At 52.3% G+C, this 21,821-nt stretch overlaps 1 protein-coding gene across 4 annotated transcripts in view; it reads right to left on the reverse strand.

Annotated features, from left to right (window-relative positions):
* LRRC20 (leucine rich repeat containing 20) overlaps positions 1–21,821 on the reverse strand; it is a 68,257-nt gene that overhangs the window by 45,098 nt on the left and 1,338 nt on the right. For 2 of the 4 annotated variants that reach the window (XM_074232453.1, XM_074232455.1), the window contains exons 2-3: positions 17,327–17,488; positions 736–885 (exon numbers count right to left, since the gene is read on the reverse strand). In XM_074232453.1, the coding sequence (XP_074088554.1) occupies positions 736–885; positions 17,327–17,408 (232 nt within the window). In that variant the 5' untranslated portion in view covers positions 17,409–17,488. Of the gene's footprint in view, positions 1–735; positions 886–17,326; positions 21,658–21,821 lie in introns of those variants that run through there. The other 2 variants (XM_074232454.1, XM_074232452.1) reach the window with 2 other exon arrangements.

Below are 21,821 nucleotides of genomic sequence, written 5' to 3' on the forward strand. Positions count from 1 at the left end.
GCCCCGGCAGCCCCTCCGGGCTGTCCCATGTTTAGTCTTGGGGAGCTTTTCCTAATCCCAGCAAAGCAGAATGAACTCTTCTAGGGGTCCAAGGCTGCCCCGGGACCCTGCGTGAGCCACATCCTCTAGTACACAGCAAGCAATGACGGGTCCACAGCGAGATCTGTGTGGATGCTGGCGTGTGGACACTGGGCTGGACTAAAGCCGGGGGGGCACCCACTTGAGGGCCCAGGGGTGGGGGGACAGCGGGCTCCCATGGTCTGTGCCATGCTCCTTCCTATCCTGTCCCCAAGGCTGGCCTGCCTAACCCACCCTTCTGCCCCCTGCTCTCCCCCAACTTTGTTCTGAAAATCATGACCACAGGAGCAGTTTGAAAGTCCAAAGGGACCCCCAGGCCTTGGAATCCAAGTCCCTCATTTGTCAGCCCAAGAAACTGGAGTTCAAGAGCTGATGGCTTGCCTTCTGAAGGAGGAGGAGGGGCTGAGGAAGGTCGAGACAGAACTTGGAACTCAAAATTTTAAGAAATGATTGTGAAAATGTGTTATGTGTGTTGGGAAACATTTAATGAAACAAAAATAATTTTTAAATTGTTGACTGACTAAAGTGATGCAGCCAAGCTCATGGAGCTGGAAGGTGGTGGAGGTAGGACTGGAGCCCTAGTCCTGAGATACTGGGGCACCCCACAAGCACCCTGGAAGGGGAGAACAGGATTCCCCCAACTGCCTGGGCACCTACCTTGGAGCTGGCTGAATGTGGTCATGAACCTGCTGGTGAGGGACTGGAGCTCGTTGTTGGCCAAGACGATGAGGCGAATGTGCTCAGCAACGTTCCGGAGGACTTTGTAGATGCCCACGGGGAAGGAGACGAGCTTGCACTCGGCCAAGTCTGCAGCAAGAGGACAGTGGGACCCGGAGTCACAGAGAGTGGGGGCAGAGCCCAGAGGGAGTCCCTCCCCTGCCCTGCCCCAAGCAGCAGCCGTCAGGGCCATGAGAAGAGCCCGGAGGCAGTGCCCAAACTGCAGGCCGGAGAGCTGGGGGCCGGGGAGCAAACTCAGCTTCAGGCATTGACCCTAGGCAGTTGCTTCACCTCTGTTTGCCTCATTTTTCTCATACATAAATGAGAGGGGCGGCTAGGTGGCGTAGTGGATAGAGCACCAGCCCTGGAGTCAGGAGGACCTGAGTTCAAATCTGACCTCAGACACTTAAGAATTACCTAGCCTTGGGCAAGCCACTTAACCCCATTCGACTTGCAAAAACCTAAAAAAAAAAAAAAAAGTAAATGAGAACCAAAACAGCTTTAAATGAGTTCATATGGGTGAAGGGCACAAGGGAGACAGTTAAGCCAGCCGGCCTTCCTCCCTTCCTTTCCTTTCCTTCCTTCCTCCCTCCTTCCCTTCCTTCATGTTACTGTATCAGTTATATCCAATTCTTTGTGATTCCATTTGGGGGTTCTTTTGGCAGAGACCCAGGAGCAATTGGCCCTTTACTCCAGGTTATTTTACAGATGAGGAAACTGAGGTAAACAAAGTGAAGTGACTTGCCCATGGTCACTCAGCTAGTAAGTGTCTGAGGCAGGATTTGAACTCAAGGAGTCCTCCTCCCTCCAGGCCAGCACTCTGTCCACCATGCGCTCTAGCTGCCCACCTTTCCAGTCCTGAGCTCCTTCCACTATACTAGGCAATCATCTTTAAAGAAAAACAAGAATGAGGGGAGGGAGGAGGAGAGGCGAGGGAGGAAAGGAAGTCCAAGAGGCTCAGAGTCCAAGCGCCCCTGTGTTTGGGGGGTTAGGGTCAGAGAAGACCTGGGAGGGGCACAGGCCTTTATAGTGCTCCCACTGCGTTCAGGTCTAGGTAACACATTTCAAGAAGCTTCACGACGAGGGTGATGAATCTAGAACAATGTCGAGAGAGGCACTGAGGCACAACGGACCAGGTTGGGTGGCACCTGAGAACACAAAATGTCAGCAGTAGAAGGGACTATGGAACACAGGATACAAATGGCAGGGTTGAAAGAGACTATCAGAAATGATATATTCCATACCCTTCAGTCTACAAAAGGGGAAACTAAGGCTCTGGAAATTAAATGATTTGCCCACAATGGTACAGGTAGCAAACCCAGAATTCAAACTCCAGTCCTTTGACTTTAAATCAAAGACTTTGCCCTCTATTCTTTTGTTGTTCAGTCATGGTCAATTCTGCATTGCGCCACTTGGGGTTTTCTTGGCAGAGATACTGGAGGCAAACAGGGTGAATGACCCACCCAGGTCACACAGCAAGGACACGTCCAGGGCCAGATTTGAACTCGGGAAGATGAGTCTTTCTGACTCCAGGTCTATTGGGCCACCTGGCTGCCCCTTCCCTCTAAAAGCATCACTTTTTTCTTTGCCACATTAGACTATGTGGTCCTTGGAGGCTGGCGCTAGTAGCACAAAGAATAGTTATCCTTGTAATCACGATTGTTACTATAAGACAGGCAAGAGGCACGACCTAACACCTTGAATAACGGCAGGCTTCGTATCATTAAAGGCATCCTTCGATGCAGAAGGGCAGGGAGGTTGGCAAACATTATCTTGGTAATCCCAATGAAGACCTAATTAGAAGTCACTGTTGGGCTGAGGCTCCACAGCAGTGGAGGGGAGAACCGGTTTAAACATGCCTGCTTCTCCAGTAAATGAGTCTCAGGCTCAATCTCTACAGAGAAGTAATGGAAAAGAGGATGGGTGGCCCGGCACCACGGCGAGCCTGGGTCGGGGGGTCATTAAGGGCAGACAGGACAGAGCACGCTTCCACTTAGCAATCTGGGCATATACCTCTGGGGTAGGTAGAGTCAAGGAAGAGTGGTGCCAGAATAACAAAACATTCCTTGGTGATTCTCCTGGCTGGATCGGAGAACTAGAAACAAGATGGTGTCTGCTGATTGGGATCTAAACATACTGGAATGTGCCTGCGACCTAAGAAACAATGACTACAAAGAAGAAGCACGGGAAAACCTGTTGGAGCCAACAAAGGGTAAAAGCAGGCAGAACCCACACCCCCAGCGACCACAGAGCAGAGCAAGCCTGAGCAATGGCCAATGTGTAGGAGAGAGGGAGGAAAGGAGGAAGAGGGGTGCCAGGTCCCACAGGAGGGGAAGGTGGAGACTACAGGTGGACAAAGTCCCATCCACTGTCACCTGAGGTCTCCTGCTTTGATATGGGGGGCCGGGAGGGTTGGAAATGACTGGCAGGAGCTCAGGGAGACAGGAAGGAGGGCAGAGGGGTGACTGGTCGATGGCAGCTTCCAGAGTCATTGTGTCTTCGGGGACCCGGGGTGCCAAGGACGTACCCTTCTATAAGCTATATTTCAGTAGCCCCCAAGAGGAGATGGAAGCTAGACTTCTCTCCCTGAGTTCAAATCCAGCCTCAGACACTTCTCACTTCACCCTGTTTGCCTCAGCTTCCTCATCTGTCCAATGAGCTGGAGAAGTGAATGGCAAACTGCTCCAGGATCTTTGCCAAGAAACCCCCCAGCGTGGTAGGAAGAGTCAGCCGTGCCTGAGAACGACTGGCCGACAACCACAACGTGAGCCAAGGTGTAGCCTCGCATTCAGCAGGGGCAAGCTCGACACCTTCCTCCTCAAGGAGGCTCAACAACCCCCATTTGTTAAGCTCCCAGGTGGGGCGAGGCCCTAGGCCCAGACCCCTGGAGCCCTTCTCCTTCCCCTCCTTCAGTGCACGGGGCGACACAAGCAGGCTGACAACAACAGCCATGGCCCAAACAATCAGAATAATCAAAGATCCCGACAGGGATGACTTCTGGTCTGTACCTGCCCCCCTCAACCAGAGGGGGGCTGGCCCAAAGTAGCCAGTAGATGGAGCTGTGATGGTCAAAGGCTTCTTGGACCCTGGGAAGATCAGGCCACACACACTGGTCCGTGGGCTCCCCTCTTTCAAGGGAAGGCAACCTCCCTGAATTGGCAGACATGGGGCAGGCGTGCCCTCTGGAGGGGCAGGGCTCGCCCCCCCAGGCTCTCCCTTCTCCCTCTCCTTCCCTTCACCTCAAGTCTACCTTCCCTTTGACTCCTCCCTGACCCCCCCACAGGTCCACACTGCCTCATCCTTTGGAAGGTGAGCGCCCAGAGGGCAGGAGGAGGAGGTGCTTAATAACACACTTCTCTCTTGGAAGGAAGGGAAGGGAAGGGGGGAGAAAATGGAGAGATTGGGGTCTGAATTCTTTAAGCAGCACTGGGGAAAAGAACTGAGCCCTGAGAAGCAGAGCGGGAACCTGAGCCCAATATCCAGGATTCAAATCAAGCCTCTTGCCAGCTGGAGACCTGGGCAGCTGTCACCGCTGGCCTAGATCCGGAATCACAGCTGCTCCACTGCCCTAGGCCAGGAGACTCTCACCTCGAAGCCTTGTCCAACTCAGATGGCAGGGAGATGATCTGCAGCCCCGGAGCCCCAGGAGGCGAGCTCCGATCCGAGCAAAGGAGACAAGAGCAAAGTCACAAGTTTTCTTTTTTTTTAGTTTTTACTAGGCAATGGGGTTAAGTGGCTTGCCCAAGGCCACACAGCCAGGTAATTATTAAGTGTCTGAGGCCGGATTTGAACCCAGGTCCTCCTGACTCCAGGGCCGGTGCTCTATCTACTGCACCACCTAGCTGCCCCTACAAGTTGTTTTCTTAAGGGGTCTGTAATATGATGAAGGAGAAAGGAGGCATTACGTGTTCAAAAACCCCTAAACCCTTAAGAATACATGGGAGGTCCTCAATTCATAAATGGTCAAAGGCTAAAAAATAAGCAGTTTCCTGGAAAGAAACCAAAGCTATCGAGAGTCAGATGGAAAAATACTCTAGATTACTACTTAGAGAAATGTAAATTAAAATAAATCTAAGGTACCACCTCCCATCCATCACAGGGAGGCTAATGTGACAAAAAGAGGAAAACATGGGATGCTGGAGAGGAGGTGGGAAAACTGGGACAGGACGCACTGTTGGTGGAGTTGTGAACTGATCCAGCGGCTCTGGAGAGCTATATGGACCTGAGTCCAAAGGACTATGAACTGCATACCCTTTGATCCAGCAAGACCACCAGAGAGAGGACAAAAAAAGGGAAAAGGGTCCATGTACAAACACATTTCTTTTTTGGTTGTTGGGTTTGGGTTTTTTTTGGGGGGGCAAGGTAATGGGGTTAAGTGACTTGCCCAAGGCCACACAGCTAGACAATTATTAAGTGTCTGAGGCCACATTTGAACTCAGGTCCTTCTAACTCCAGGGCTGGGGCTCTATCCACTGCACCACCTAGCTGCCCCTACAAATGCATTTCTTTGTGTGGTGGCAGAGCACTGGCATCAAAGGCTGCCAGTCAATGAGGGAGCAGCTAAACCGGCTGAAGGATGAGATTGTAATGGGATCCTATGGTGCTATAAGAAACAGCAAGCAGGACAACTTCAGAAAAAGCCTGGAAAGACAGGAACTGAGGCTGGTGAAGTGAACAGAATGGGAAACCCAACACACAGCGATACCGTTCCATGCCATCGTCAGTCCCTCAGGACTGGCTTGGGTCTTGTTTTGCTGAGGAGGCTGAGACGTTCACCAATACAAGACCCAAGAGCCCTGCCCCTCCAGAGGGCACGCCTGCCCCACATCTGCCAATTCTGGGAGGTTGCCTTCCCTGGAAAGGAGAGCCCGTGGCCCAGTGTTGTGACCTGATCTTCCCCAGAGGAGGGGCTCCCCCTCTGCCTGTGCATGTCTCAGCCTCCTCACCAATACAAGACCCAAGTCAATCCTGAGGGACTGACGATGGCACCTCCCATCCGCCACTGCTTCTTGGACAAAATGACCAACTGCACACATATAATCTCTATCTGGCTGCTTGCCACCTCAGGGAGTGGGAGGGAAAGGAGGGTAGAATTTAGAAATCAAAACTTTACGTAAAAAATGTTTAACAAAAAACACTGTGGAGGTGGCTAGGTGGACGGTGGATAGAGCACTGGCCCTGGAGTCAGGAGTACCTGGGTTCAAATCCAGCCTCAGACACTTAATGTGGCCTTGGGCAAGCCACTTAACCACATTGCCTTGCAAAACCCTAAAAAACAAAAAACAAACAAAAAAGAAACCACTGTGGTGGAGAGAGCACCCTGGAGTCAGGAGGACCTGAGTTCAAATCCTGTCTCAGACACTTAATTACCTAGCTGTGTGACATTAGGCAAGTCACTTAACCCATTGTCTTAAATAACATTTTTTTTAAAAAGAAAAAAGAACACATGGGACTACATGAAGGCAGTATTGATGGAATAGTAAATCGTACAACCATTGTGGAAAGCAATCAGGAATTAGACAAATGGCTAAAATGCCCTGAGGCTTCCCCTGCTAAACCCATATCCAAGAGGTCATTGATAAAAAGAAAGTCCTGAGGATACACAACTATTCAGAGCAGCATCGGTGGGGACAGCAAAGCTTTGGAAAGAGCTGGCACTACTCACTGGGTAAGGCAGAAGAAAACTCTGGCCTCTAGACACAGCAGCTCTGTGGAGTAAAAGCCATAAGCACGCTGACAGGAGAGGCGTGTGGAAGGACTTGCTGACCCCAAGCAATGAAGCAAGAAAGCAACAAGCCGGGCAAAGACAGCAATGTCAACAGAACCACCCCCGTGTCCCCGGGACCCGAGAACAAGCAGGGCCTGAAAGCGGACCAGAGGACGGCACCTCCCTCCGACACAACGGATGGGACATCACAGAATCTCCAGATTTTTATAATATGCTAATCAGGTTTTGTTTTGTTTTTTTAATTTTCTTTTTAAAAAGAAAAATCCTGTTATATGGGGTGAATCTCTGAGAAGGGTAAAGAAAAGGGATAAAGAGGGAAATGTAGGCAATGGCAAAAGAAAAGAGCCATAAAGATCTATTTTTTAAAAATGGCTGCAGGTTTTTCCTCTTTTTAATTATTTGTTCCCTTAGTGGGTTCAGTGAATGGGAGAGAAGTGTAGGTCACATGGTAGAGGGGGTGTGGGCTGGAGCCTGGGTCCAAGGATGGAAGGAGTCAGAGAAGACCCATCCTCTTAGTGACCAAACACTGGGGCCCAAGCTAGTCCCGGATGGGTCTGACCTCTTGCTGGAGGAGACGCCGCGCAGGTGAGCAAATGGGGAGGAGGCATCAGCAGCTGGGCAGTCAGGAGAAGGTCCAGGAGGAATTGGCCCTTCAGATCAACATCACTAGGACTCTGAGGTGGGAGAGCAGAGAGGGCATGCCAGGAGTCTGGGGCAGCCAGGCAAGGGCCCAGAGATGGGGGGTGCGCCTGCCCACCTGCACCACTAGAGAAGCCTGGCAGGGAGGCAAGTCTTTGTCACGTCCAGCTGAAGAGTCTGGACACCGATCCCAAGACAAGAGGGAACCACAGAGTCTTCTTGAGGAGGGGACTGACCCAGGACGGCCCCCCCGCCACAGACACACAGAATGGAGCTAAGCTGCTGGCCTGAAACTGAGCTCAGCCACAAGGTCCTCTTGGCCCCCCCAGGTGCCAGGCTCAGCCCTCGGGGCTAGGGGTCCCTAGAAGAGCTGACCCCCTCGGCAGGCAGAGAAGTGGTACAGCCTGGGTGCCCAAGGGTGGCTCCTGAGCAAGGCGCTGAGCTGCTCTCTGCCTCAGTTTTCTCAGCTGTAAAATGGGGATGACGTCTGCCTTCTGGGACCATAGAGAATTGTTCGGCAAACGCCCTTTAGCCATCGTTAGTCGCGGGGGCCCTTGAGAGCAGGGTCTGTCTCACTCCTCATGTCCCCAGCAATGAGAGCCTGGCATCTTCCATAGCCAGAGTTTCATGTCTACCTTCCCTTCCTTCACAACAAGCCATCGACTCAGGAATCTCACCATCAACTACATCCACTCTGACCAGAAATGCCAGTCTGGCCTGGGCGTCACTCAGGAGAAAGGGAGAGATGAGGGTGGGCATCAAATCTAGTTTGGGACATTAGTGTGGGAAGTAAGTTGATTTTCAAACTACAAAAACACCTCCTCTTGCCATGAGGTCCTTCACCAAAACCCCAACAACATGGCGAAGACGAGACTATTCTCCAAGACTGCACCAGGCCAAGCAAACCTCCAGCTGGCACCACTCACCACCCCCTCCCCCTGGTCCCATGCCACCTCCTAGTTGTCAGTGCCCTCCTTCTGTGACTCCCAGGTGGGGCTGCTGCAGGACCCTGGCACAGAGGAGTCCTAGCCAAGCAGAGTTGTAGGGGCCCCCAGGGGCAAGGAGGAGGGGTCCCATTTACAGATGAGGAAAACAAGGAGTGCGGACAGAGCAGGTTCAGGAGCTAGACCCCGAGTCTTTCTCAATCTACTGCCCCAACCTGGCAGGACAGTGCACAGTGTGCCAGATGTGGAGTCAGGCCTGGCTAGAGCTCTCTCTGCCTCAGTATCCTCACCTGTAGAATGGGGACAACCACAGCACCAAGGCTGTTCTGAGGATCAAAGGTGGCCCTCACTGGACAGGGCTTTGTGACCACGGCTAGCACTAATTGCTAGAGTTCATTCAGTTCCTAAAGGCAGGGATCACTGGCCTCCTGGGTGCCCTGGACCCCACCTCTGGCTGTCTGGGATAGCCAAGGGACCCTTCTCAAGAACATGTTTTCAAATGAATAAAATAAACACAGGATTCCCAAGGAAACCAATGATAGTGAAATGGAGTTATTAAAATAGTTTTTAAACAAGTTTGCAAATGCCAAATTTAAGAACTTCCCCCCAAGTAGAATCATCAGAATTCTTGCTCGTCTGGGACATAAGATCAGCCTGTAATTGGGGGGGGGTCCTATGGAAAGAGCAGCAGGGTCAGGGGCCTCTTGTGGTCCTCATGGCTGTATCCTCACCTGCCTGCCTTCCTCTCACAATCACCTCATGACTTGATCTTAAGAAGTCTTCTAAAAGACGTCTGAAGCCATCCCTGCTGGGCTGAACCCTCTCACTTTTCACCAACAGCTGCTTCTTTGATGACACCAAATTACGCCCTTGCTCCTTTCTCTCTCCGACAGAATATTTTCGTTCTGTGGCCGGTATGGGATTTTTTGATGTTAGAAAACTAGCTAATTATCTCCCTCGGAAGCAGAATACTCTCTCCTTCCCTCAACACACTGATGACTTCTCTATGATCACCTTGTCCTTAGCATCGAGTAGGGGTGCCAACCAAAGCTCACTGAAGGAGTCACAGCTGTGGGCTTCATGAGGTTCATGCTCCCCCTCCCAAGCTTCAAGTTCCAAAGGCTGGGGGAGAGGCAGGGAAGGCCCGCCAGCCGGACACCCTGATCTGGAAGTTGGGAGAGGCGCAGGCAGGTGGGGGTAGCCTTGCCAGCAAAGGGGAGTCAGTGGGAGGGGCTGAAGCTGGGGGAGCCATGCTAGAGGAGGACAAGCCTGGGGCAAATTCCCTCCTTAGGATGGCTCTCTAAGTGGACCAAGGTTCACTTCCTCCCTAGGAATCTCAGAGAATCAGAGGGTCCAGGGACTTATACAGAGGAGACTTAAGACAGAGCGAGGGGGACCACACAGGAAAGAGGCTCACTGCATCCTTGCTCTAAAACTGTCAGAATCTCAAAGGTCATCTGGTCTGACTCCCTCACTTGGCAGATGAAGAATCTGGGCTGAGGGCTTTGGATTTCCAATCTTGCAAGGGCACTGCAGAGCCTTCCAGGCCCCTCAGCGCAGGTGAGCAACCTGATAATTCTCAGCCCAGATCCAGGGAAGGGTTTTCAGGATGTGTGGCCGAAGCAGCAATGTGTCAAGCCCCAGTGAAAGCAGGATTCCCCACAGACGGGGAAGATGACATCCAGCCCCGGAACAACTGGGGAGCCTCCTAGGAGAGTTTGAGTTCATCTAATCATTCACACAAGAAATGCCAAGTGGATGAACAATGGTGTGTGTCCACACACAGAGCTGGTCCCTGAGCATCCCCTGGATGGGCACTGGAGAAGAGAAAGAAGAGGGCGGGTGAGCCCGCTGGGGAAAGCACAAGACTTTCCTAAAATAAAGGCCTATCTGGGGCGGCTAGGTGGTGTAGTGGATAAAGCACCGGCTCTGGAGTCAGGAGTACCTGGGTTCAAATCCGGTTTCAGACACTTAATAATTACCTAGCCGTGTGGCCTTGGGCAAGCCACTTAACCCCATTTGCTTTGCAAAAACCTAAAAAAACAAAACAAAACAAAATAAAGGCCTATCTTTCCACCATGGAAGCTCTTCAGTCAATCAAGACAGTCTCCAAAGAAGAAGAGGGTTTATTCACCAAAGGGAGACCCAATGGGGGAATGGCGAGCACGAGCAGATACACATCACCAAGGGAGAAGCAGCATAAGGCTTATCATCAAACAAAAGTTCTCGGGGGGGGGGGGGGGATTGGGCCAATAGCAAAGAGCGAGAGTGCCTCAACGGACAGGCCACAGATCCCACCGATAGCCTCTCAACATCCCCAAAGAGGAGGGAGCTCAGAATGGGGGGGGGGGGACAAGAGCCAAGAGGAGGCTCAGAATGTGAAGGGGGGGATAAGAGTCAAGGGGGGGGGCTCAGAATGTGGAGGGAGGGGCACAAGAGTCAAGCAGGGCGATCTGCTGCAGATGGGTAGAACCATCGTGACGGGGCCACAAAGCCACCATGGCAGACCCAGCTTAGTCATACTGGGTTTTTTTGTATTTTATAGAACCAGAGAATCTCAATTGGTTAAGATTCAAGCTGTTGGCAGGCATCCAAGCTAGGCCCCTGCCCTCTATCCACTGCCGATCCTCGGGCTCCCTCCCTGTCCTCTGATCTCCAACTTCTCTGGGAGTCTGACCACAACGGGCTGAGCCAGAGGACATCCTCGAGGCCCATGAGGACCCCTACTCCACCTATAGCCCCTGCTCCCGGGCAATGCTCTCAGGACAGCTCCTGGCCATCGCAGGCACTCTGTGGACACTGCCGGCCCTGGCACTCTTCCTGAGCATTAAAGCTTGAGTCAGCAGGGCAAGCCCTTCGACCCCTACAGCATCAGTGCCTCCCCCCTCCCCCTCTAAGGAACCTATGCCACAGCAGGAGAGATGCCATCCAGCCTCATCCCTCCTCCATCCTCCTCCTCTCCCCAGCCCCACTGACATCTGTGCCAAGCTCAGCCTCTGAGACCTGGAGAAGGCCGCCACCTGCTGGTCGTCTGCAGTCAAGACCCAGGAGGGCCGGGGAGAACTGGCCTCTGGTCCAACCCCAGCCCCTCCTTGGGGCCCAGGAGCCTTCCAGAGAGAGAAGCGACCCCCTCCCCAAGATCCCTGGGGCAGGAAGGGTCAGAAGCAGAACTGGGAACTGGGCTCGGGCCACAGAAAGGCCAGGGGGGCAGAGCTTGGACCCTGACCTTCCCGAGGGCCAGGCAACACTCATCCACCATGAGCTGCCCAGACGGAGCCGCTGCTTCATAAATGACTGTCGTTCCATTCCTAAAATTCTAACCCTAACCAACTGCAAATCACGAGGCTGTTTCCAAAAATGTTACAGGACTGAAGAGGCCGGCCAGGCCAGTGACGAGCCTCTACCGCGTGGGGCTGCTTCCTGTGGTCTCTGACCGCCTGGCATGCTGCTGTCAGAGCCTTCCTGCTCCTTCTTGTCTTCTGTCTCTTTTTTGGGGGGCGGAAGAGGGGAAAGGGGAAAAAATTAAGAAAAAGCCCTTATTACAAACTTGCCCCAAATCACCCAGGGAGGCTGCAGAGGGCAGGCCCTTCCCTGGGCAGGATCTCCCAATGTAGGCAACCACAACAATACCGAGCCCCAGAGCCCTGCCTGGATGGGGCCCAGAGGGCCAAGATGCCGCTCCATCCTAGGAGGTGGGAGAAGCGGCCCGAAGGCAACAGAGGCTGCCCTGTCTGGAGGGGGCACCCAGCCTCTCCCACTCTGGGGCCTCCTGGAGGTGGCCCACAAGAGCCAGAGCCAGAAGCCTGGGCCGGGCCGGGACACCGCCCCTGGGGCCGCGAGAAGCCAGAAGGCCTGGGGAGGTTCATGCAGGGGCAGCTGCCGGCTGGCACACACACACGTGCTCGCGCACACACACAGAGGGCCTGATTTCAGACCAGCCCAGAGACTCTTTACCTGCTCTGGGTCCTGGCCCCCTTGGGCAGGGGCTGGTGCAGCCCCTGGACACCCAGATTAAAAAGAAAATCAGTTCTTCTGAAATACAGTCATCAGGTGAAGCCCCTCCCTGTGTGGTGCTGAATTGGAGCCTCTCCCCAGTGAGGCTCAGCTTGCACCCACCCACACCAGCTCGCAGTGCACACACACCAGCTCACAGTGCACACACACACACAATTTACACACATACACACATAAGCTCGCAATGCACACGCACAAGCTTACACACACACGCAAGCTCACAGGGCGCACACACATTTATACACATGCACACACATAAGCTCACAGTAACCACACACAAGCACACAAGCTTGCAGTGCACACATATAAGCTTGCAATGCACAAGCACACCCACAAGCTCAGTGCGCACACACATTTACACCCACAAGCTTACAGTGCACACATTTACACACACGCACACAAGCTCACACATCCACACAAGCTAGCCATGCACACACATAAGCTCACAGTGCACATCCACACAAGCTCTCACACACATACACACGTACACTCAAGTTCACATGTGTATACATCATTTACATGCACACACATGCCCACACACACCAGACACAGCAGTCGGGGTCGCCTCACAGGACCTGGCAGAACACCAGACAGCGGAGCCCTAGGGAACTCTCAAAGACAAAGGAAGAGAAGGAAACCACCTCTGTCCTATAGGAACTGACTCCTTCCCAAGCCGGAGAGTCTGGGATTCTAGACTGGATCCATCCATTCATCCATCTGTGGCCCAGTCCCGGACCCTCTGTGGGCCTTGGCTTCCTCATCTATAGAATGGGAGGGGGACAGAAAGGCCTTGGGCTCCCTTCTGGCTGTAGAGCTCTGGCCATTCCACGTTTCAGTTTAATCCCACCAGCACTTAGGAGGGGCCTGGGAAGTGCCGGCACCTTGGGGGGCTCTGGGGCCACCAAGGCAGAATGACCAATGCTCCCTGCCTTCTGAGGGCTTCCATCCTATGTGTGGCCACCACACGTGAGCAGATGAGAAGATGAGAAGAGAATGAGACTAATGGGAAGGGGCTGCTGAGAAGCTTCCTGAAGGAGTTGCCCTGTGCTGAGGCCCAGGTGAGGAGGATGCTGCCCAGGCCTGCTGGGCACCTGGGCAAAGGCCCCGAGACCAGGAAGAAGGTCAAGTCCAGGGAGTGGCAAATCAGCCAATTGGGCCACAATGTGGGGGTGTGATAGGGAGCCCGGCACCAGACTACAGTTGGCTTTCAATGCCAGGCTATAATAATGTCTGTCCTTCATTTCTGAAGACTACATCTTGGAAGTGATGCCATGACAAGCACATGAGCTGATTTGAGGGCAGAGGGCTGTGCTAGGTCACCAGCCTCACTTTCTTCTCCGGAGCCATCTGGGTCCAGTGGTCAAAAATGAATCAGGACAACTGCAGATGGCCCTGGGTGTGAGGCAGTCAGGGTCAAGTGATTTGCCCATGGTCACACAACTAATCAGAGTTCAGTGTCTGGGGCACTCTGCCCACCTCCACCAGGCAGCCTTCAAGTGCTTAATAGGGAATAATCCCAACCCTCCCCCTTGGGTCCTTCCATGACATTGTGTCGGCCCTTATGGACCCCAGGATTGGACATTTGCAGTTTAAAAGAGTCCTGGGAGGCCACTGATCACATCCAATCTGAGAGTGTCTATTAATGATAAAGGTCAAAGGTTTTGATGGAAGAGATCCAAAGTGATCCACAACCACCTAAAAATGCTCCAAATCACTAATAATTCAAGAAATGCACGTTTTGAGGTTCCCCTGGTGCCCAATAAACTGGCAAACGAGACAAAAGAAGAGACAACACTCACTGGAGGGGCTGGAGGAAAACGGGCAGCAGAGGGGGCCAGGCTGGGCTCTGATTTAGCCAAGTCCGAAAGCATTGGCAGCCAAAATCTCCAGAGCCAAAGCCAGACAGAGGTGGTCAGGTGGGATCCCCACAACCACCCTGGGAGGGGGTTACCACTGTCACAAGGAGACGGGGGCAGCCAGAGCTTAAGGGACATACTCACCCAGATCCCACTATTAGGACAGGGGCCAAAGTGTAGTCCAGGCACAGCGCTGGACCCCCTGCACCCCTGGCTGCCCAAAGCAACCTGGAAGCACCAAACCTTAACTGTCACAGATGCCTGTGGGGCCCATGCCCCTGAGAGGTCAAAGGAAAAAAGCCCCCGCTACAAAGAGGTCATCTGGCTCTTTTCACACCAATCACTCTGGTAAGTCTAAGAGGCTCCTGGGGCAGCACCTTGGTAATGTTTGCATTACTGAGCTCCAAGAAAAGAGGGCATAGGGGTGGAGAGGAAACTGGGAGACTGGCTGACCCAAGGCAGGCTACAAAGCTCACTCAATTAAAGAGAAAAACATCAGGGCAAGACTCAAGAACTCTGATCCATGCAAGGATAAATCAGAGTCTGGGAAAGCCTGGCAGTCAGTGCCTCAGCACCCCGGTCCCTTCCTCCAGTCAGGCAAGGAATGGAGAGGAAGCCCCCCCCCCCCCCCGTTTACCTTGAGAGGGGATGGACTTGAGATGTCAGAATACATAAGGTCATATTAAGGACTTTTATTTTTCTGGATATTTTAAAATTTGCTCAATGGAAAGGGGAATGGTGTGTGTGTGTGTGTATGATGAAATAGTAAGTGACTGAGGCAAGATCTGAATCCAGGCCTTCCAGCTGCAAGTGCAGTCCCCACGCCCCATCTACTCTGCCACTATGTGGCGTTGGCAGGTCCTGCCCTTCTAGTCCACCCCATCTTGCCGAGGCCACGTGACAATCAGCACAGACCCTGACCCTCTGGATGTGGCCGCCCAGCACGGGACAACAGGCTGGGGGCTGCTCTGTGCCGCTGCTCACTGACCCACCCAGGGTCCAGCTGGCTTGGGCTAGCCCCTTGTCTCTTCTCCAAACAGACCCTCCCACTGATCCTTGTGCACTCCCCTCCCCGTGGCAGTCCATCAAGCTCACCCCCTCTTTCCATCACCCTTTCCTCTTCCTTGTTGGACCATCCAGTTCCCGTCCCCCCACCCCTCTCCATGACCTCCCCACCTTCACCCTGTTCATCACACTCCACCCTTGGTTCCTCCTCCTGTTCTGTTGACCCCCAACCCGGCGTCACTCCCACCATCTGGTGTCGCTGCTCCTTCTCCCACAATGAGGCCTCAAAAGGAAGTCCCAGGCTCTGCCGACTAGAGCACCAGAGGCTAGGTTACCTGACCCCTGGGCCCACCCTGCTGCCCAGCAAGGCTTCTCTTCCCTATTTCAGTGACTGCCCCAAACCTCCAGACTCTCCTCCTCGGCTGCCCCAAGGGCCCACTCACTCTCCCCCCACTCCTGCCAGTCATTTCTGAGCTGTCCACCCGTTTGCCCCATCCCTTGTCCCCCTACCACTCCAACCACAGCCGGCCCTAGCAGAGCTGGGGGAGCCTCCACCTGACCTTGCTCAAAGTGAAGATCTAGAGCTGCCAGGGGCCTAGGAGGCCCGGGGGTTACAAGGGAGCAAACTGAAAGGACTTGTCCCAAGCCACCCGGGCAGCAGGTCTGGGGGGAGGGGGAAGGGGGCTCTGACCCCAGGCCTTCCTCAAGAGCAGCCCCTCTGCTGCCTGCACAATGCATGGTACACAGTAAGTGCTTTATATGTGCTTTTTCATTTGAAAACTCACTCATTCACAGGGGAGGGCTTCCCTCTCGTCTCCTGTCTCCTGCCTCTCTCATGGGTTCCAGGGCTTGGTCCCTGGCCTCCCCAAGGCTGCTCCCCTCTTCCCCTGGGCTGGTCCCTTGGATCATGGCCCTTCGTCTCCCCACTGACTTCCTTCTTCCTCACTTACTTGTACTGGCACAGCAACTGCTTCTCCCTCGACTCTGCCCCCCCCTCCCTTCCCAGCTGAGCCCCAAGAGCCCATCTCTTCATGGTCTCAGCCCCCTCCCCACCTCTCGGGGGCTCCAGCTCCCCCAGCTCGGGCCTCAGCTGATGCTATTCTCTCCAAGGTTAGCGTAAACTCACAGCTGCTCAAGGCTCTGCCCAGTCCTTGCCATCCTGGACTATGGGGCACCTTAAATGAATTTCAAGCTCCCTCAGACACACCAGCCAAGAAAGAGTTTGGTCTGGCTAAAGGGCTCCAGTCCTGCCCCAATCCTCCTCAGATACTTCGGGGGCCTGTGCCTGTGGTCCATCTCCTCTTCATTCCTGAGGCTACCTCGTTCCCAGCTTTCAGGGCTCAGCCCTAAAGCCGTCTCCCAAATCCTCCCACTGCTAAGCGCCCCCCAATTCCTGCCCATCATCCCACTTCCCGGCAGGACATCTAAGGCGTTTCTGCTGAATTAAATTGGATGATTGTCCATCTTCCTGGAGAGCCTGTTCCTCCTGCTCCCTCTGCAGGCTCTGCCCCTCTGCTTGATGCCATACTCCCAAATAACTCCTCCTCAGGGTCACTGAGGACCAGGCCAGCTCCTACCAGCCCCTCCTCTAGAGACTCTCTCCAGGAGGCATATCCTGCATTACTCTAACTGGACTCCAACGTAGCGGATGCCCAACTCTGGGGGACTCCTTCCAGAACAAAGGTCAAACAACCGCAGCCCTCCAGAGACCTCCCCCATTCTCAGCCCAGACTCCCCAGTGAGTGTGTTCTAAGCAGGTCCTTACCCTGGAGATCTCAGATTACTAGAATGCAGGGGGAGCGAGAGACCCACAGGAAACCTTGATGGCAAAGCCAAACATCTCTGGAGCTCTGGCAACAGTCCCTGGGCACCCCCTCCCCTCCCCCAGAGAAATACCAGAGGCCTGCGGCACAAAAGATGCTCTGGACAAGGTCTCTAAGTCACAAGGTCACCCACAAATGCATCCTTAATAGCTCCTGAGTCCTTCCAGATCTTCACTGGCCTCAGTCAGAGCCTGGGAAAGCCTGGCAGTCAGTGCCTCAGGACCCCGGCCCCTTCCTACAGCCAGACTAGAATTCAGAACCTTCCATCAGATTCTATCAATAGGATCTCTCTGTTTCCATCAGGCAGACCCTCAAGCTGGTGGCTACTTATGCCAAAGAGGCCTTTTCCTTTCCTAAGGAAACACAGGGAGCGGGGATGGTGGGTTTATAGCAAAGATCAAATGGGACAACCTCTGTGAAAGCAGCCTGAAGAAGACGGAGCAGTTTCCCAGTTCTTTTTGTACACACTCTCTCTCTCTCTCTCTCTCACAAAACCCCCCTGACTCAGACTCCCTCACTCACCCAAAGTATCTGATTCATTCTCCACAGTCTCATTCACCTTCCTGGCAACTCTGGCAACGGCTTCACCCATTTTCTTCAGCATGCAGACAAAGTCCTCTCTGTTGGGGAAGCTTGGCCAGTCGGGCGGGCGTTCAGGGAGGGAGCCCTTGAGAGCACCTACTGCTGAGGAAAAAGGAGAAGGCCGTGAGGATTGATTGTCGATGCGGGCCCAAGCCTCTGAGGGCCAAGTCACCCACAGACACACAGACAGGGGTCTGGGGGGGGGGGTCTCCCAGGAGGGACTGGAGCCACCAGTGCCCACCCGCACCATCCCACTGCTTTCCCTTGGGAGAAGAGGAGGAGGTCGGGTCATACCAGTCTGCTGAGAAGACAACACTGTGATCTCACCAGCAGCCAGAGCCAGGGTGAAACCAGAGCCGGCAAGACGAGGGCAGGCGCTGCTGGCACCCTCGGGTGTGGCGGAGGAGTCCGGCTGCCTACCCCAGAGTTGGAGCCGGGCTGGCTGAGGCAGGGCACACCTCTGTGACTCCTCTGGGGTGTGGGCAGGAAAGCCATTAGGCTGAAATGGGATCCTAGCCCCCGGGCAGGACACCCAGATGCCCCTTGGGCACAACCCATTCCACTCTACCTTCTCACCCTATCTCTGGTACCACAGAAGCCTCTCCCTACCCAAATGAGACCAATTCCTTTGAAGTATCCAACTGTAAAATGAAAATATTTGGTGTGAACTTCAAGTTATTACTAGTCATTACCACTGTCAAATCTGCTTGGACACTTCCAGAAGTCCAGAGAATGAACCAGAGCTCCAGGGGTCAAAGGGGAAGGAGGAAGGAAGAAGGTTGGAGAAAGAAATGCTTCAGTATCTATCCTCCCAAGGGCAGCCAGGGCTGGGGCCTCAACCTAGGGATTAGAGAGGGAGGCCCCAGAGAAAAATTGCAGGAGCAGCATCCGAATTCTAACGCCCGGGAGGACTCAGCATCGTCCCTTTGCGATGAGCAGATTTGGGTCAATGGGGGGGGGGGGCGCGGGGGAATAAGCATTTCCATAGGAAGACTACAGAGATACCATGGATTTGGTTCCAGATCACTGCAATAAAAAAAGTCTCGGAAATTGTTTGGATTTCTGGTGCATTTTTAAAAGTATGTTTATACTACATTTAGGTTATTAAGTGTGCAACAGAATTAGGTCTAAAATACAATGTACACATCTTAATTTAAAGTAACTTTTTTGGTATTTTATTTTTCCATTTACATGCTATGAAAGTTTTTAACATTCGTTCATTTGCACAAATATGTCATACATCTTTCTACCACCCTCTCTTTTCACCCCCTTCCCATCAATGGCAAACAGTCTGGTAAAAGTTGTACATGTGCATTTGTGTTACACAGGTTCATATATTAGTCATTTTGTGTATGAGGAATTAGGATTAAAGGAAAAGAAAGAAAACCATGGGACAGGAAGGAAAAACCATAAGAGAAGTTTTAAAAAAGTGAACATAGTGTTCACTCAGATTCTGTTTTGTTTTCCCCTCTGGACCATAGCTGGTCTCCCAGGGTTGTCCCGCCTGGAGGAGCTGCATCCATCAAGGAGGATCATCTCACAATGTTGCTGTTAATGTGTACATTGTTCTCTTGGTTTCACACACTTAGCTCAGCATCAGTTCCTGTAATTCTTTCTACTTCTCTAGTGTCCGACTACTCAGGGTTTCTTATAGAACAATACTACTCTGTAACATTCATATAACCATAACCTCAATTGATGGGCATCCCCTCAATTTCTGATTCTTTGCCACTACAAAAAGAGCTGCTATAAATATTTTTTAACATGTGGAACTTTTCTATTGAAAAATACTTTTTGCTAAAAAATGCTCCCCATCAGACCCTCCAGAAAGTCATAATCTCTTTCCTGGGGAGGGTCTTGCCTCCATGCTTCTGGTTGCTGCCTCAGCAGGATGATGGTTGTTGAAGGTGGTGGTGGCTGTGGCAACTTCTTAAAGGTAACAATGAAACCTGCCAGAGTCTTCCTTTCACTGGCACAATTCAAAGTCATTGCAGAGTTATCAATTGCTTTAATTCCAATATTGCTGTTGTGTTTCAGGGAACAGTGGCCCAAAGAGTGGGCAGGAGGCCTGGAATGGCCAGTTATGGAGTTATCCAGAACACACCCAACTTTCTTTTTTTTTTAGGTTTTTGCAAGGCAAATGGGGTTAAGTGGCTTGCCCAAGGCCACACAGCTAGGTAATTTTTAAGTGTCTGAGAGACTGAATTTGAACCCAGGTACTCCTGACTCCAGGGCTGGTGCTCTATCCACTGCACCACCTAGCCACCCCTCACCCAACATTAAGTTTACCATCTAATATGGGCAAGTTTTATGGCTCTCCAAATTACAAATGGAACACTGAACATCACTGATCACAGATCACTATAACAGATATAATTATAATGTAATAGTTTGAAATATGGCAAGAATTACTAAAATGACAGGAGCTTGTGCTGGTGGAAAAATGGCGTTGTAAGACTTGTTCAATGCACGGCTGCTACAACTCATTTGTACAAAAAATTTCTCTGAGAATTGTGATAAAGCAAAGTGCAATAAAGTGAAGGATGTCTGTATTGGTTGTTCAGTTTATGGGACTTTTCCTCTTGGCTCAGTCTCTTGACCATTGAGGCCCAGCCCTGGCTGCCCTGGGGAGGGTTCCGAAGCATTTCTTTCAACAGTCTTGTCTTTTCCTTCCTCTTCCCCCTCTGCCCCTTGGAGATTTATCTGGACCCTTCTCTTTGGGCCTCTGGAGAGGCCTAGTGAAACAAAACCATCTGGGATTTTCTTGGCAGATGTTGGAGATATTGTTTGCCCTTTCCTTCTCCAGTTCATGTTACAGATGAGAGAACCGAGGCAAATGGGGTCAAGTGAGCTGGCCAGGATCACACAGCTAATGGAATCCTTACAAGATGGAATCCTTGCCTTTGGTGCCCAATGGGGTCCAATTGGTATAAGGCCAGAGCTCAAAATCTTTTAGGGGCTCCTTGCCAAAAATAGACTACTGCTCAGGATTCCTTTCCCCAGCACTCAAGGCCCTCCATACCTGGGCTCCACCCTACTGGTCAGTATTGTCCCACAGCAAACCTTCCAGGAACTCTCCATTCTAGTCAGACAAGATTCCTCTCCATCTGCCATACAAATTCCTCACGTCTCCACCTTAGTGCCTGTGTTCCTGCTGTTCCTATTAGTTCTTCTTCCCCCTCCTTTAAGTCTGGCTCTGAGGTCACAGCTCTCTGAGCCCCCCAAGAACAATGACCTTGCCCACTGCAGCTCACGTGGCTTGTTATTTCACTAGTCTACCACAAAAGGTACCATGGTAGAGCAGATGGGAGAGCTGGCCTCGGGATCAGGGCAGGCTCTGTGTCCCCCATCATCCAATTTCTCCCTCATGGTTCCTTGGCAACAGGCTTACGCGGGGGCCACTGTTACCCAATTATCCAACTGCAGCTGGGCCTTCCCTTTGGCTTTCTTCCCTGCAATGATCCTTTTGCCCCCAGCTCCAATTGGGGAACCTCCATTTTAAGGAAGTGCCTGGGCCATGTATGCTCCCTCCTTCCCTCTCCTGACATAGGTCGTGGACTTCCCCATCCCACCCCGACTTAGTCGAGGTCTTATCTATTGGGAATGTAATCCCCTTTGGACTTCAGAGAAGTCTGGAAAAACCTATGTGAACTGAGGCTGAGGAAAGGGAGTGGGACCAAAGGGAACACTGTCTACCCCAACAGAGCATGGGGAGATGGTCAATTATGATGGACATTGCTCCCCTCAGTTCAGGAACCAAGGACAAGCCTGAGAAACCTGGGAGAGAAACCACTCTGGAGGCTGATGGCAGAGCCAAACATACTATGTCCACGTTGAAAAATGTGTTTTATGCTTTATGGCTTATCCCTCTTGTGACTTTTTTCCCCCTTTTGTCCTGATTCTTCTATAATATGACTAATATAGAAATAAGTTTAACATAGCTGCACATATCTAACCTATATCAGATTACTCGCTGTCCAGGGGAAAGGGTAGGGAAGGAATAAAATGTAGAACATACAACCTTATCAAAAAAATGAACATTGAAAACTATCTTTGCACATAGTTGGAAAATATAAACAAATTTATTACAATTAAAAAAAAAAGAAAAAGCCCCTAGAGGGCAGGGACTATCTTTCTAATTGCTAGCGGTTTCCCAGTGACTAATACTATGACTGGCTGGTAGCAAGCCTTTAATGCAGGCTCATCACCTTGACTCACTCCCTAGTGATGACACTAGGATTGTCCCTGGACCACTCCCAAGGTGGACCCCCTCCCCCCCTTATTCCTGCTCCCCTCGAGCAGACCATCTCCCACTCTGAGCTCCCTCTTCTCTCCCCCATCCCGTCAGCTCACAGCCCCCCCTCCCCCATGACCAAAAGCCGATGGACTCGAGTCCCAGAGAGAGGCAAGGTCTGGCCGCGGGAGGGAGAGATTT

Source organism: Macrotis lagotis, chromosome 4, assembly GCF_037893015.1.
Source record: "Macrotis lagotis isolate mMagLag1 chromosome 4, bilby.v1.9.chrom.fasta, whole genome shotgun sequence".
Lineage (NCBI taxonomy): Eukaryota > Metazoa > Chordata > Mammalia > Peramelemorphia > Peramelidae > Macrotis > Macrotis lagotis.